The sequence below is a fragment of the Hemiscyllium ocellatum genome, chromosome 5, assembly GCF_020745735.1.
Source record: "Hemiscyllium ocellatum isolate sHemOce1 chromosome 5, sHemOce1.pat.X.cur, whole genome shotgun sequence".
NCBI classification, from domain to species: Eukaryota; Metazoa; Chordata; class Chondrichthyes; order Orectolobiformes; family Hemiscylliidae; genus Hemiscyllium; species Hemiscyllium ocellatum.
In genome coordinates, this window is record NC_083405.1 from 94,324,565 (window position 1) to 94,339,294 (window position 14,730).

A 14,730-nucleotide genomic window follows, 5' to 3' on the forward strand; every position below is an offset into this window, starting at 1 on the left:
GAAATTATAAGGCTGTGAACTTTATATCAGTACATAGAACATAACAGCACAGTACAGGCCCTTCAGCCCTTGATATTACGCCGACCTGTTGAACCAATTGGAAGTCCATCTATCCTACACAATGTTTATCCAATGACCATTTAAATGCCCTTAAAGTTGCCGAGTGTATTACCGTTGCAGGCAGTGCATTCCATGCCCCTACTACTCTCTGAGTAAAGAAACTATCTCTGACAGCTGTCTTATATCTATCAACACTCAATTTAAAGCTCTGTCCCCTCATGCTAGCCATCACCATCAGAGGAAAAAGGCTCTCACTCTCCAACCTATCTAACCCTTTGATTATCTTATGTCTCAATTAAGTCAGCTCTCAATCATCTTCTGTCTAACGAAAACAGCGTCAAGTCCCTCAGCCTTTCCTCATAAGACCTTCCGTCCATACCAGGCAACATTCTAGTAAATCTCCTCTACACCCTTTCCAAAGTTTCCACATCCTTCCTATAATGAGGTGACCAGAACTGTACACAATAGTCCAAGTGCAGCTGCACCAGAGTTTTGAACAGCTGCAACATGACCTCGTGGCTCTGAAACTCAATCTCTCTAACAATAAAAGCTAATACACCGTATGCCTTCTTAACAACCTTTATAATGTTGATTTCATTTGTGGGAAGTGAACCCAACTCCAGCTCCTCAAGAACCGTGTTAGGGAACTGGAGCTGGAGCTGAATGAACTTTGGATCATTTGGGAGGCAGAGGGGGTTATTGAGAAGAGTTACAGGGAGGTAGTTACTCCACAGCCATGTGAAGAAGGTAGATGGGTTACTGTCAGGGGTAGGGACGGGAACCAGCAGGCAGTGCAGGGATCTCCTGTGGTAGTTCCCTTCAACAACAAGTATGTCGTTTTGGATGCTGTTAGGAGGGGGACTTACCAGCAGTGAGCAATGGGGACAGGTCTCTGGTGCAGAGTCTGTCCCCATTGCTCAGAGGGGAATGGTTAAGAGGAGCAGAGCTTTAGTTATTAGGAACTCCACAGTTAAGGGGACAGAAAGGAGGGTTTGTGGTAACAAGAGAGACTCACTATTGGTGTGTTGCCTCCCAGGTGCCAGGGTTCGTTATGTCTCTGATCATGTTTTTGTGATCCTTGAGGGGGAGGGGGAAGCCACCACAAGCTGTGGTCCACATAGGCACCAACAACATAGGTAGGAAGAAAGGTGGGGATTGAAGGCAGAAATTCAGGGAGTTAGGATGGAAGATTAGAGCAAGAACAACAGACTTGTTATCTCTGATTTGTTGCCCGTGCCACATGCTAGTGAAGCAAGGAACAGGGAGAGGATGGAGCAGAACATTTGGCTGCAGGGATAGTGCAGGAGGGAGGGTTGGGATTCTTGGATAATTGGAGCTCTTTCTGGGGAAGGTGGGACCTCTACAAACAGGATGGTCTTCACCTGAACTAGAGGGGTCCCAATATCCTGTGTGGGGGAACTTTACTAATGCTCTTCGGGGGGTGTTTAAACTAATACAGCAGGGGGATGGGAACCTGAATTGTAGTTCCAGTGTATAGGAGGTTGAGGGTAGTGACATCAGGGATAGATTTACAAGGTCGCAAGAGGGCACCAGCAATCAGGGTGTTGGTTTGAAATGTGTATCCTACAATGCCAGGAGCATCCGGAATAAGGCGGGTGAACTTGCAGCATGGGTTGGTACCTGGGATTTAGATGTGGCCATTTCAGACACATGGCTAGAGGAAGGACAGGAATGGTTGTTGTCCTTCCTCTAGCCATGATGCAGATTCTGGGATTTAGATGTTTCAGTAAGAACAGAGAAGATGGTTTTGGGGGGAGGGGTGGAGTGGGGGAGGTGGTGGTGGCGGCATTGTTAATCAACGTAGTATTACAGCAGCTGAGAAAATGTTTGAGGACTCATCCACTGAGGTAGTTTGGGCTGAGGTTTGAAACAGGAAAGGAGAGGTTACCCTGTTGGGCTTCAGAATTGTTCCAGGGATTTGAGGAAAGGATAGCAAAGATGATTCTCTATAGGAGCAAAAGTAACACATTAGTTGTTATGGGGGACTTTAACTTCCCCAATATTTACTAAGAATACTATTGTTCAAATAGTTTAGATGGGTCAGTTTTTGTTCAATGTGAGCAGGATGGTTTTCTGACACAGTATGTAGGCAGAGGTGGGTACTGCAGATGCTGGAGATTAGAGTCAAGATTAGAGTGGCGCTGGAAAAGCACAGCAGGTCAGGCAGCATCAATGGTTTTCCTGCTCCTCGGATGCTGCCTGACCTGCTGTGCTTTTCCAGCACCACTCTAATCTTGACATAGTATGTAGACAGGCCAATAAGAGGCGATGCCATATTGGATTTGGTACTGCAAATGAACCCAGTCAGGTGTTAGATTTGGAGGTAGTTGAGCACTTTGGCGATAGTGACCATAATTCAGTTATGTTTACAATAGCAATGGGCAGGGATAGGTATATATCGCAAGGAAAGAGGTGTAACTGGGGGAAAGGCAATTATGGTGCGATTAGGCAATGTTTAGGATGCATAGGATGGGGAAGGAAACTGCAGGGGATGGACACACTTGAAATTTGGAGCTTATTCAAGGAACAGCTACTGCAGGTCCTTGATAAGTATATACTATCAGGCAGGGAGGTGGTTGTCAAGAGAGGGAGGCATGGTTTACTAAAGAAGTTGAAGCTCTTGTCATGAGAAAGAAAAAGATGTGAGGATGAGGCATGAAGGCTCAGTTAGGGGGCTTGAGAGTTATAAGTTAGCCAGAAATGATCTAAAGAAAGGGCTAAGAAGAGCTAGGAGGGGACATGAGAAGTTGTTGGTATATAGGATCAAGGAACATCCTAAGGCCTTCCATAGGTATATCAGGAATAAAAGAATGACTAGAATAAAAGAATGATTAGGGCGAATTAAAGATAGTAGTGGAAAGTTGTATGTGGAATCTGAGGACATCGGGGAGGTGCTTAATGAATACTTTTCATCAGTATTCACATTGGAAAAGTGCAATGTTAGTGAGAATACGGAGATACGGGCTATAGGATTAGATGAGTTGGGGTTGACAAAGAAGAGGTTTTAGCAATTTTGGAAGATCTGACAATAGATAAGACCTGTGGGCCAGATGGGATTTATCCTCGGATTCTCTGGGAAGCCAGGGAGGAAATTGCAGAGCCTTGGCTTCGATCTTTATGTCATCATTGTTGACAGGAGTAGTGCCAGAAGACTGGAATACAGTAAATGTTGTCCCCTTGTTTAAGAAGGGAAATCGGGACAACCCTGACAATTCTAGGCCAGTGAGCCTTACTTTGATTGTGGGTAAGGTGTTGGAAAAGGTTATAAGAGATAGGATTTATAATCATCTGGAACAAAACAAGTTGATTAGGGATAGTCAACATGGTTTTGTGAAGGGTAGGTCCTGCCTCACTAACCTTATTGAGTTCTTTGAGAAGGTGACAAAACAGGTAAAGCAGTTGATGTGGAGGAGAAAGTGAGGACTGCAGATGCTGGAGATCAGAGCTGAAAATGTGTTGCTGGAAAAGCGCAGCAGGTCAGGCAGCATCCAAAGAGCAGGAGAATCAACGTTTCGGGCATGAGCCCTTCTTCAGGAAGTGCTGTATATGGACTTTAGTAAGGTGTTAGCTAAGGTTCCACACGGTAGGCTATTGCACAAAATACAGAGTTTTGGGATTGAAGGTGATTTAGCAGTTTGGATCAGAAATTGGCTTGCTGAAAGAAGACAGAAGGTTGTGGTTGATGGAAAATATTAATCCTGGAGCTCATTTACCAGTGGTGTGCCACAAGGATCCATTTTGGGGCCACTGCTGTTTGTCATTTTTAGAAATTATCCGGATATGGGCATCGAAGGATGGGTTAGTAAGTTTGCGGATGATACTAAGGTAGGCAGAGTTGTGGATAGTGCCAAATTATGTTGTGGTTTACAGACGGACATAGATAAGATGCAGAGCTGGGCTGAGAAGTGGCAAATAGCATTTAGTGCAGAAAAATGTGAGTTTGTTCATTTCGAAGAAGTAACAGGAATGCAGAGTACTGGTCTAATGGTAAAATTCTTGGCAGTGTAGATGAACAGACAGACCTTGATATCCAGGTACATAAATCCCTGAAGGTTGCCACCCAGGTTGATAGGTTTGGTAAGAAGGCATATGTGTGCTGACGTTTATTGGTAAAGAGATTGCATTTCAGAGTCACAAGGTCATGCTTCAGCTGCACAAGACCGGTAAGGCTGCACCTGGAGTTTAGTGTGCAGTTCTGGTCACCGTATTGTAGGAAGCATGTGGAAGCTTTGGAAAAGGTTCAGAGGAAGTTTACTAGGATGTTGCCTGGTATAGAAGGAAGGTCTTACAAGGAAAGGCTGAGGGAACTGAGGCTATTTTCATTGGAGAGAAGAAGGTTGAGAGGTTAATTAAGATGCATAAGATAATCAGAGGATTAGACAAGGTGGACAGTGAGAGCCTTTTTCCTTGGATGGTGAAGCTAACACAGGGGGTCGTCACCTTAAATTGAGGGGTGATAGATTTAGGACAGATATCGGGGTAGTTTCTTTGCTCAGATCGTAATAGGGATGTGGAAAGGCCTGCCTGCAACAGTAGTAGACACCAATGTCATGGACATTTAAATTGGCATTGGACGTATATATGGATAATAATGGAACAATGTTGGTTAGATGGGCATCACATAAATTTCATAGGTCAGTGCAACATCAAGGGCCAAAGGGCCTATACTGCGCTGTCATGTTCTCTGTTCTGTCAACCTGGGTGGCAACCTTCAAGGATCTATGTACACGGAAACTGAGATAACTCTGCCCATCTACACTACCAAGAATCTTATCATAAGCCCAGTACTCTTTATTCCTATTGCTCCCTTCAAAATGAATCCCCTCTCACTTTTCTGCATTAAACTCTATTTGCCACCTCTCAGCACAGCTCTGCAGCTTTTCTAAGTCCCTCTGTAACCTGCAACACTCTTCAGCATGATCCACAACTCCACCGAACTTAGTGTTATCCACAAATTTACTAAACCATCCTTCTATGCCCTCATCTAGGTCATTTATAAAATGACAAACAGCAGTGGCCCCAAAACAGATCCTTGCGGTACACAACTAGTATCTGAACTCCAGAATGAACATTTCCCATCAACCACGACCTTCTGTCTTCTTTCAGCTCGCCAACTTCTGATCCAAACCGCTAAATCATCCTCAATCCCATGCCTCCATATTTTGTGTAATAGCGTACCGTATTCAAACCTAACCTTTTCAAAAGCACCACATAGCCGCTTTACCCTCATCCACCTGTTTGGCCACCATCTCAAATAACTCAATAAGGTTTGTGAGGCACGACCTACCCTTCACAAAACTGTGTTAACCATCCCTAATCAACTTATTCCTCTCTAGATGATTATAAATCCTATCTCTTATAATCTGTTCTAACACTTTACCCACAACTGACGTAAGGCTCACTGGTCTATAATTACCAGGGTTGTCTCTACTTCCCTTCTTGAGCAAGGGGACAGCATTTGCTATCGTCCAGTCTTCTGGAACTATCCCTGTAGGCAATGATGATGCAAAGATCAAAGCCAATGGCTCTGCAATCTCTTCCCTGGCTTCTCAGAGAATCCAAGGATAAATCCCATCTGGCTCAGGGGACTTGTCTATTTTCACATTTTCCAGAATTGCTAACACCTCTTCCTTGTGAACCTCAATCCCCTCTAGTCCATTAGACTGTATCTCAGTATTCTCCTTGACAACATTGCGTTTTTCCGGTATGAATTCTGGCAAAAAATATTAATTTCGTGCTTCCCTATCTCCTCAGGCACCACACACAACTCCCCACTACTGTCCTTGATTGCCCCTAATCTTTTACTTGTCATTCTTTTATTCCTGATATAACTATTGAAAGCTTTAGGGTTTTCCCTTATCCTATCTGTCAATGACTTCTCATGCCCCTCCTGGCTCTCCTTAGCTCTTTGTTTAGGTCACTCCTGGCCACCTTGTAACTCTCAAGCGCCTAACTGAGCCTTCACCTCTCATCCTAACATAAGCTTTGTTCTTCCTCTTGACAAAATATTCAACTTCTTTAGTTAACCATGACTCCCTCGCTCGACCACTTCCTCCCTGCCTGACAGGTACATACTTATCAAGGACATGCTGTAGCTGTTCCTTGAATAAGCTCCGCATTTCAATGTGTCCATCCCCTGCAGTTTTCTTCCCCATTCTATGACCCTAAATCTTACCTAATTGCATCATAATTGTCTTTCCCCCAGCTATAACTCCTGTCCTGTGGTATACACCTATCCTTTTCAATCGCGAAAGTAAAAGTATCAGAATTATGGTCACTATCACCAAAGTGCTCACTCACCTCCAGTACCAAATCCAATGTGGCCTCGCCCCTTGTTGGCTTGTCTACATACTATGTCAGGAAACCATCCTGCACACATTGGACAAAAACTGACCCATCTAAAGTTCTCGAACTATAGTATTTCCAGGCATTATTTGGAAAATTAAAAGTCCCCCATAACAACTGCCCTGTTACTCTCGCACCTATCCAAAGTTATCTTTCCTCTACATTTCTGGAACTATTCAGAGGTCTATAGAAAACTCCCAACAGGGTGACCTCTCCTTTCTAACCTCAGCCCATACTACCTTGGTAGATGAATCCTCAAATGTCCTTTCTGCCACTGTAATACTGTCCTTATCAATATTGTGTGCAGTTCTGGTTTCCATACTATAGGAAGGATGTGGAGGCTTTGGAGAGGGTGCAAAAGAGTTTTACCAGGATGATGCCTGGACTGGAGTGTATTAGCAACGAGGAGAGTCTTGTCATAAAGTCATTGAGATGTGCAAAATGAAAACAGACTCTTTGGTCCAACTCGTCCATGTTGACCAGATACCCTAAATTAATTTAGCCCCATTTGCCAGCATTTGGCCTATATCCCTCTAAACCCTTCCTATTCAAATACCCATCCAGATACCTTTTAAATGCTGTAATTGTACCAGCCTCCACCACCTCCTCTGACAACTCATTCCATACACGCACTACCTTCTGTGGATAAGGTTGCTCCTTGGGTCCCTTTTAAATTCTTCTCCTCTCACCTTAAATCTATCGATTGTTTTCGCTAGAGCAAGAGAGACTGAGGAGCGATCTGGTAGAAACATATAGAATTATGACAGATGTGGATAGGGTAGATAGTCAGAGTGTAAATGTCGATATTAGGTGCACAGATTTGAGGTGAGGGGGGAAAGTTTAAAGGAGATGTGCGAGGCAAGTTTTTTTTATGCAGAGTGGTAGGTGCTTCCAGGGGAGGTGGTTGAAGCAGGGACAATGGCAACGTTTAAGAGACATTCAGACAGACACATGAACAGGCAGGGAATAGAGGGATATAGACCATGTGCATGCAGGTAGGATTAGTTTAGAATTTCACATTGGTCGGTGCAGACATGGTGAATTGAAGGGCCTATTCCTGTGCTGTTCTATCTTCTAGCAGGAGACCTCTTTTACAACAGCTAGTCCCCTCATCATGGACAGTGCGCTCCCCCCGCCCATTGCAGGCACCTGGTCCCTCTCTGCCTTCCTCATTTCCCCCCCCCATCTGACCCTAGCAAGTATTATTTCCTAACACCTATTCTTACCACTTATGAGCCGATCGCTAGCAAGCTTAGGACAAAAACAGATTATCATTGGAGGGGTGGCTCCTCATAGATTTAGTTTCTTCCACTTCTGTTGCCATCATCTTTGATTGGTCTCCCCGTGAATGAATTTTACAAAGCTTTTTGCAGTCTTTTGAACTCACTGTCATCTGGTGACCATTAGCTAAGTTAACTGTAAAATTTATCTTTTATAGATCAAACCAGGCATGAAGGTATTGCCTTTGGAAGAACTCAGTAATCAAGAGGTGAACCAGCACCGGCCAATATTGCTAATTAATGCCAAAAGAGCAGATGGGTAAGTTACATTTCATTTAGGTACTCTAATTAAATTTGAGAGGATCAAATTATTATTTCATGTTTTAAGTCTTAGAGGGAGTCACTTAGCAACCAAGATGGTTGAGCTAAATTTTACAAATGTTAGCATTCAAAAGAGATAAGACAAGAGCCCATTGTGTTAGGTGCAAGACTACTGGCATGGATAGAGGATTGAGTGACTGGGAGAAAGCAAAAAGTAGGAATAAAGTGGATTTTCCAGGATTGCAGCTGGTGACTAGTGGAGTTCCACATGAGTCTGACCTGAGACACCAACTATTCGTGCTATACATTAATGATCTGCAGAAAGGAACTTTTAAGGTGAGGGGAAAAGCTACAAGAGGGTCTAGAAGGGCAATTTTTTTACACTGAGGGTGTTGAATGCCTGGAACAGGCTGCTAGAGGTAGTGGTAGAAGAGAGTACAATTTTGTAATTTAAGAAACATTTAGACAAGTACATAGATGGGATATGTATAGAGAGATATGGACCAAATGCAGACAAATAGTTTAATTGTGAAAACTGGGCAGCATGGGCAATTTGGGCCAAAGGGCCTGTTTCCATGCTGTAGACCTTTATGACACTATAACATTGTTGCTAAGTTAGGTGGATAGGTAGGTAGATCACGGAAATGGGGCAGTACAGAAAGATTTGGACAGGCTAGGAGAGTGGGCAAAGAAGTAGCAGATGGAGTACAGTATGGGAAAATGTGAGGTTATGTACTTTGGAAGGAAGAATTAACGTTTCAGGTCTAGTGACCCTTCCTCAGAACTGTAACAGAGGAGTCGGGGACCAGGCCAAGATGTGATTTGTTATTAACAGCCATATTGCCACAGTTATGGCTTGTTGGGGCAAGTGATGGAAGATAAAGCTAAGAATATCTTCTACGGATATGAGTTGGGGACTTAATTAGGAAAAATTAAGAAGGATAAGAAGCCAATGGATTCAATGAATAAAGAGCACAATGAGTTAAAATGGAGGTTGAGAAGTCAATTGGTGCAGAGGCTGTGGGCAGAAAATAGCAAAAGATATTTTGGTGAGAAAACATTGATTGTACTTGGGTTGACAGTAAAGATCAGGGATTATAAACAAACAGGTGGATAGTGGAGCAAAGCAAGGTGCTCAAAGGAGGGTGAATTAACAGAGGAGTTAGGGTATCAGACCAAGATATGACTTGTTATGAATAGCCATATTGCCAAAACAATGGCTTTGATGGGACTAGTGATGGAAGGTATTGCTATGATAGTTGCGGTCGATGGAAACCTTTTAGTCACCCCATCTGCAGGATATCTTCCAGTGCTCTTCAATGGAAACTCCAAGAGGGAAGTAACCCATTTTTAAAAGAAAAAATCCTGCTTTAGATAGGCTTGAAGTGTTGTTTGAGAAATGGTGAATAGAATGTGATTACGCTACACAATTTCTGGTTTGATCAGAATTCCAGCCTTTGTCAAAAGAAAACAAGGTTTGAGTGTTGACATCTCCTAGAATTCATGGCAACAACATCATGGGGGTTTCCATCTTGTTCTGCCCAACCATTCATGCCTTGAGTTAAGCCAGCTAGCAAATGTCTGCAGATCAGTACCCTATCTGGTGCAGTATGACAATTTACAGTTTAGTACTACACCAATTAAAATCTTGCACCATTAGTGTAGCTTGTAGGTTTGAGAAGACCTGCAACAAAAAGTGAGCCAAACATGTGGACTTGATGTCTCAGCAGAATTGCTGGTTTTCTGCCAGCAGTGATCTCTAGTAATAACCCTGTCAAAGAATTTATACCTTTCCATGTACACCAAATTTACCTTCTGAGTGTCTACACTACTTTGTGACACAAACAGAGAATCAACAAAACAATAGCAGTTGATCTCAAAACCAATAGTGCTACAGAAGCTCAGCAGGCCTGGAAATATCTGTAGAGTAAGAAGGCGCCTGCCACAGGGACTCATAGAGAGCTCAAAATATTAAAAACATCTTAAAATGTTCAACTCACCTATGCCTTTCAATTGGTCATCTGAAGGCTTCATCCAATCCTGGTGTTTCAGTTTCCATATTTTAAATGCTAGCATGAGTCAGTGTAATTTCCCTTTAAAAGGATCAGACTGATTTTAAGAAAAATGGTTGGTTCTATCATTTAGCACTATGCTTATTGGTCTCCTGCTAAGTGTGGAAACAGGTATAGTGAAGCCAGCACCAAGGAGACTGCTGAGCCCTAAGTTAAAATCACAACAACGTGTTGGCAATACAAAATTTACAGTCTGTCCAGCACCAGTTGAATTGGAACTTCATAGTATTGGAGCTTTGTAAATTGTGATTCTTGCATCAAAAAGCTGAAACAGATCACTGTAGACTGTAATCAGAAATGAAAAATTTTTGATTGCCAGAAAATTTGTAGAATATAAGACTTTGTCCCATGTTTTAAGTAGCTTTCCTCAAAATTCTAACAATTTTGAAATATAATATTGTTATAATTGGTAGATTAGTTTTCTCTTTCTCCTATGTGAATGAAAAGTATTGAACTTAGTGTCTTATTTTGTAGACATCAAATGGCAGGATTGTCTACAGAAGAAAAACTCACTGAAGCTTCGTCAGCTGCCAGTAATCGTTTCCCTTCTAGCAAAGCATACAGCAAAGATAAACCATCCAGGTTTGACTAGCTTCTTTTCATATTACTTTTCTACAAATTTTAAAATTACTATCTTCAGGTGAGTGCTTGTGAAACTATAACTTTATCAATATTTTGGTGGTGGTAATCTGAGTTTCTAGCTTCTAAATTCTGAAACAATAATCTCATTCTCTGAGTTATGTTTCCTATTTTTCTGACTTTGTTTACTTTATTCACATGACACTAATTTTCGAACAAAACTATTACAAACACTGGAAATCTGAATTAAAAGCAGAAAGTGCCTGAAGTACTTAGCAGGTTTGGAAGCATATTTGAAGAGAGAAATCTGAGTTGAAATAACTCTCCCTCAAAACTGAAGGGGTAGAGAAGTGATAGGTTACGTGGCATTGAAAGGAGGAAGAAATATCGGAGGGAGGGTTTGGGATGGCGACTAGAGGATAGGAGATTTAATGGTAAAGATGCCATAGAATAAAAAAAGGGAATAATGTTGGTAGTAAAGTCTAAAAGCATTTACCTAGAATGAGTGTTCCAGAATAATGAACTGCTCTGTCAGAAAAGAAATACACGAAAGCTAAAATTTAAACCAGCACATGGTGAAAATACTGAATCATAGTGGGGAACAGAATTCATAATCTGAAGTTGTTGAGCTAAGTATCGAGTTTAGAAGTGTATAAAGTGACTAATCAGAGGATGAGGTGATGTTCATTGCGCTCATGTGGAGCTTCACTGAAACACTGCAACAGACTGAGTGCAGAAGTGTGTGCAGGAGAGCGACTTTTGAATGTGTAGACTGGTATGGTGGAACGTGAGGACAAAGAAAGACTCTCAGAAAGGAGGCAGGGGTGTAAAAATGTAGGAATTTGGTCAGACATACTTGAGAGCCCCACAGTAGACTGGGTATCCTTGGTTAGTGGTGCTGGAAGAGCACAGCAGTTCAGGCAGCATCCAAGGAGCAGCAAAATCGACGTTTCAGGCAAAAGCCCTTCATCAGGAATAAAGGCAGTGAGCCTGAAGCGTGGAGAGATAAGCTAGAGGAGGGTGGGGGTGGGGAGAAAGTAGCATAGAGTACAATAGGTGAGTGGGGAGGGGATGAAGGTGATAGGTCAGGGAGGAGAGGGTGGAGTGGATAGGTGAAAAAGGAGTTAGGCAGTAGGGCAAGTCCGGACAAGTCTTGGGGACAGCTGCTCCTTGGATGCTGCCTCAACTGCTGTGCTCTTCCAGCACCACTAATCCAGAATCTGGTTTCCAGCATCTGCAGCCATTGTTTTTGCCTGGGTATCCTTGGTTCAGCCAGAAATGTGCCAGAACAGATGTAATGGAAAAACTGGGAGAATGGAATGGAGTCTCTACAGGAAGCAGGAGGTTAAAAAACAAAGTGTATCAAGGTCGCTGTGGTTTTGGAAAGCTTATAATAAAATTACTGGCAGTCTATTCCCTGAAATGGAGAAACAGAATTGAAAAAAGGAAGAGGAGTATTGAAGATGGACCATGTTCATGTGAAGGTGAGAGAAAAGTAGCATTGTGAGCCCAACTGACATCATTACTGGAAAAGTCAGATCATTGATTCAAATTTGACTTGATAAATCATATTTTTGGTTTTAATGAACTCGTCTTTCACTGAAATATAAGCGCACAATACTTCATTTAGTTTTAACAATAATAGAAATTGGTTTTGCAAAATAAATTTAAATCTGGAAATAATAAGTCAAAATTATTTACATATAACTCTTAAAGATTTTGAAATGCACAGTACAATACAATACTATTAATCTTAATAGTATCCTTTTATAATTCCCATCTCTACCACATCTATGGGGTTTAACTCAACAGGTACTTTAGTTCTCTATCTTATAGCATCTTTATTGAGTCTTCATACATTGAGTTTAGATTTTCTCAGCTTCAAATAACCCTTCAAAATTCCCTTCTGACCCGAAATTTTCAAACTCAGTTCATTACACGGAGATAACTCATTTCTTCCTTCATCAGGAGAAACTGTTTTACATATCCAGCTTCAACCATGATCTCTGCAAACTAAAAGTTTTTTCAAGAAATTAATTTTTTTCCCAAGCCCCCAAAATAAACATTTCTAACTGTTCTAATTGGAGCCTAATGCACAACTTTTCATTGTATTTGCTCATAAAACTGACCCAATGAAAACAAAATCCCATTACTCCAAGGAGTGTCTCTGTCATACCATATTTTCAAAGAAATCACTATAGCTATAGAAATAGCACAGACATTTCTATATAAGCTGAGAATCACATACAAGCTATTGTTACCCATGATACCAAAGTGCACTCAATACATTTTATTCTTCCACACCTCCCACTATACGTACTCTCTTGTTATGTAACTCGGGCGGAGGGAATGTGGTTGGCAGTGGAGCATGTTAGCCTGAGGATTTTTGTGGGGTAACCCAGGCTGCTTGTGGCTGTACATGCCAGACATGCCGAGGGTATCTTTGCCAGAGACAAGTTGACCACCATTGCCCCTTAAACTGAATGCAAGTGTCAGGGGGAACCAGACAAGATGCAGGTAAATGGCTCAGTCACATCTGCAGTGTCCTGAGTGGAAACTGCTGAGGGACTTGGTATGTGCTTCATTTACCAGATGTGTGCATTCTGACTCTTTGTGAGAAAGGAGCACCTTGAACTGAGATCAAGGCTCCCTGCACCCTTGTCATTATGCCTTCAGTTTTGATGATCATTGGATGGGGCAATGGAGTGCAGTTTTGGGCATGTCTCCTGCAGCTCCAAAGGTTTTCCATGGTAGCCACCAACCTGGCCATGGAGGCAACTAAACGGTTGCATGATGTGCTACAGTGGTGCAGCTTCTGGGCAATGAGCACTATTGCATCCAACATACCTGTTCCTTCCTTTACATTTGGATGAAGTCCATGATTACTGATCCCACTGGCTTCTGTACTACCTGGGCTGAGCTGATGCCTGTCTGTGGCAGCCCTGAGTGCCAGTGACTTAGCTTTGGTGTTGGCCATGGAAGAAATGTCCTGTCAGAATGAGGTGCCATCCAGCTTAACATTTCCACTGAGATGTCAGTATTTGATCTGATGGGGGTGCAAGCCTCACTGATGCTTTCTTTGAGATCTCAGCACTGTCATCCTAAGAGATCAAGAATGTGGCTTCTGCAGCAATCAGGTGTTTCTCTGCAGATGTCATGTAGAGGCTGGCTGTACCTGCAAGACATAAGGGAGCGAAGGCATCATGGCTAGTGGTCAGAAGTGGTGTACAATAAATGATAGAGTGATTGCCTGGTTAATTTTGAGAGTAGCAGCGACATACAGTGTGATACTTGTTTGTTGGGACGTAGATATCCCAGACTTCTACAAGGCCAAGGATTCTTTCCTCACAGGGTCTAAGGAGCCCAATGTCGGGCACCCCATTCCAACTTAGAGTCATAGCATCATAGAGATGTACAGCATGGAAACAGACCCTTCGGTCCAACCCATCCATGCCGACCAGATATCCCAACCCAATCTAGTCCCACCTGCCAGCGCCCGGCCCATATCCCTCCAAACCCTTCCTATTCATATACCCATCCAAATGCCTCTTAAATGATGCAATTGTACCAGCCTCCACCACATCCTCTGGCAGCTCATTCCATACACGTACCACCCTCTGCTTGAAAACGTTGCCCCTTAGGTCTCTTTTATATCTTTCCCTAAACCTATGCCCTCTAGTTCTGGACTCCCCAACCCCAGGGAAAAGACTTTGTCTATTTATCCTATCCATGCTCCTCATAATTTTGTAAACCTCTATAACGTCACCCCTCAGCCTCCGACGCTCCAGGGAAAACAGCCCCAGCTTGTTCAGCTTCTCCCTGTAGCTCAGATCCTCCAACACTGGCAACATCCTTGTAAATCTTTTCTGAACCCTTTCAAGTTTCACAACATCTTTCCAACAGTGGCCTAACCAGTGTCCTGTACAGCCACAACATGACCTCCCAAATCCTGTACTCAATACTCTGACCAATAAACTTGTACAACCTTGCTGTGTGCTCTTATGGATAGCTTCTCCCAAAATGACAGAAAGGTGAGGAGGGGAAGGGGGTATGAGAGATAACATTGGATGGCATGGCTGTGGGGAAAGGTAGTGAGGAAGCAGTGCAGAGGG

The 14,730-nt window shown here is 42.7% G+C and overlaps 1 protein-coding gene across 1 annotated transcript in view; it reads left to right on the forward strand.

Moving 5' to 3' along the window:
• armc3 (armadillo repeat containing 3) overlaps nt 1–14,730 on the forward strand; it is a 184,186-nt gene that overhangs the window by 120,478 nt on the left and 48,978 nt on the right. The window contains exons 13-14 of the mRNA XM_060825711.1: nt 7,865–7,965; nt 10,514–10,621. Of these exons, the coding sequence (XP_060681694.1) occupies nt 7,865–7,965; nt 10,514–10,621 (209 nt within the window). The remainder of the gene's footprint in view (nt 1–7,864; nt 7,966–10,513; nt 10,622–14,730) is intronic.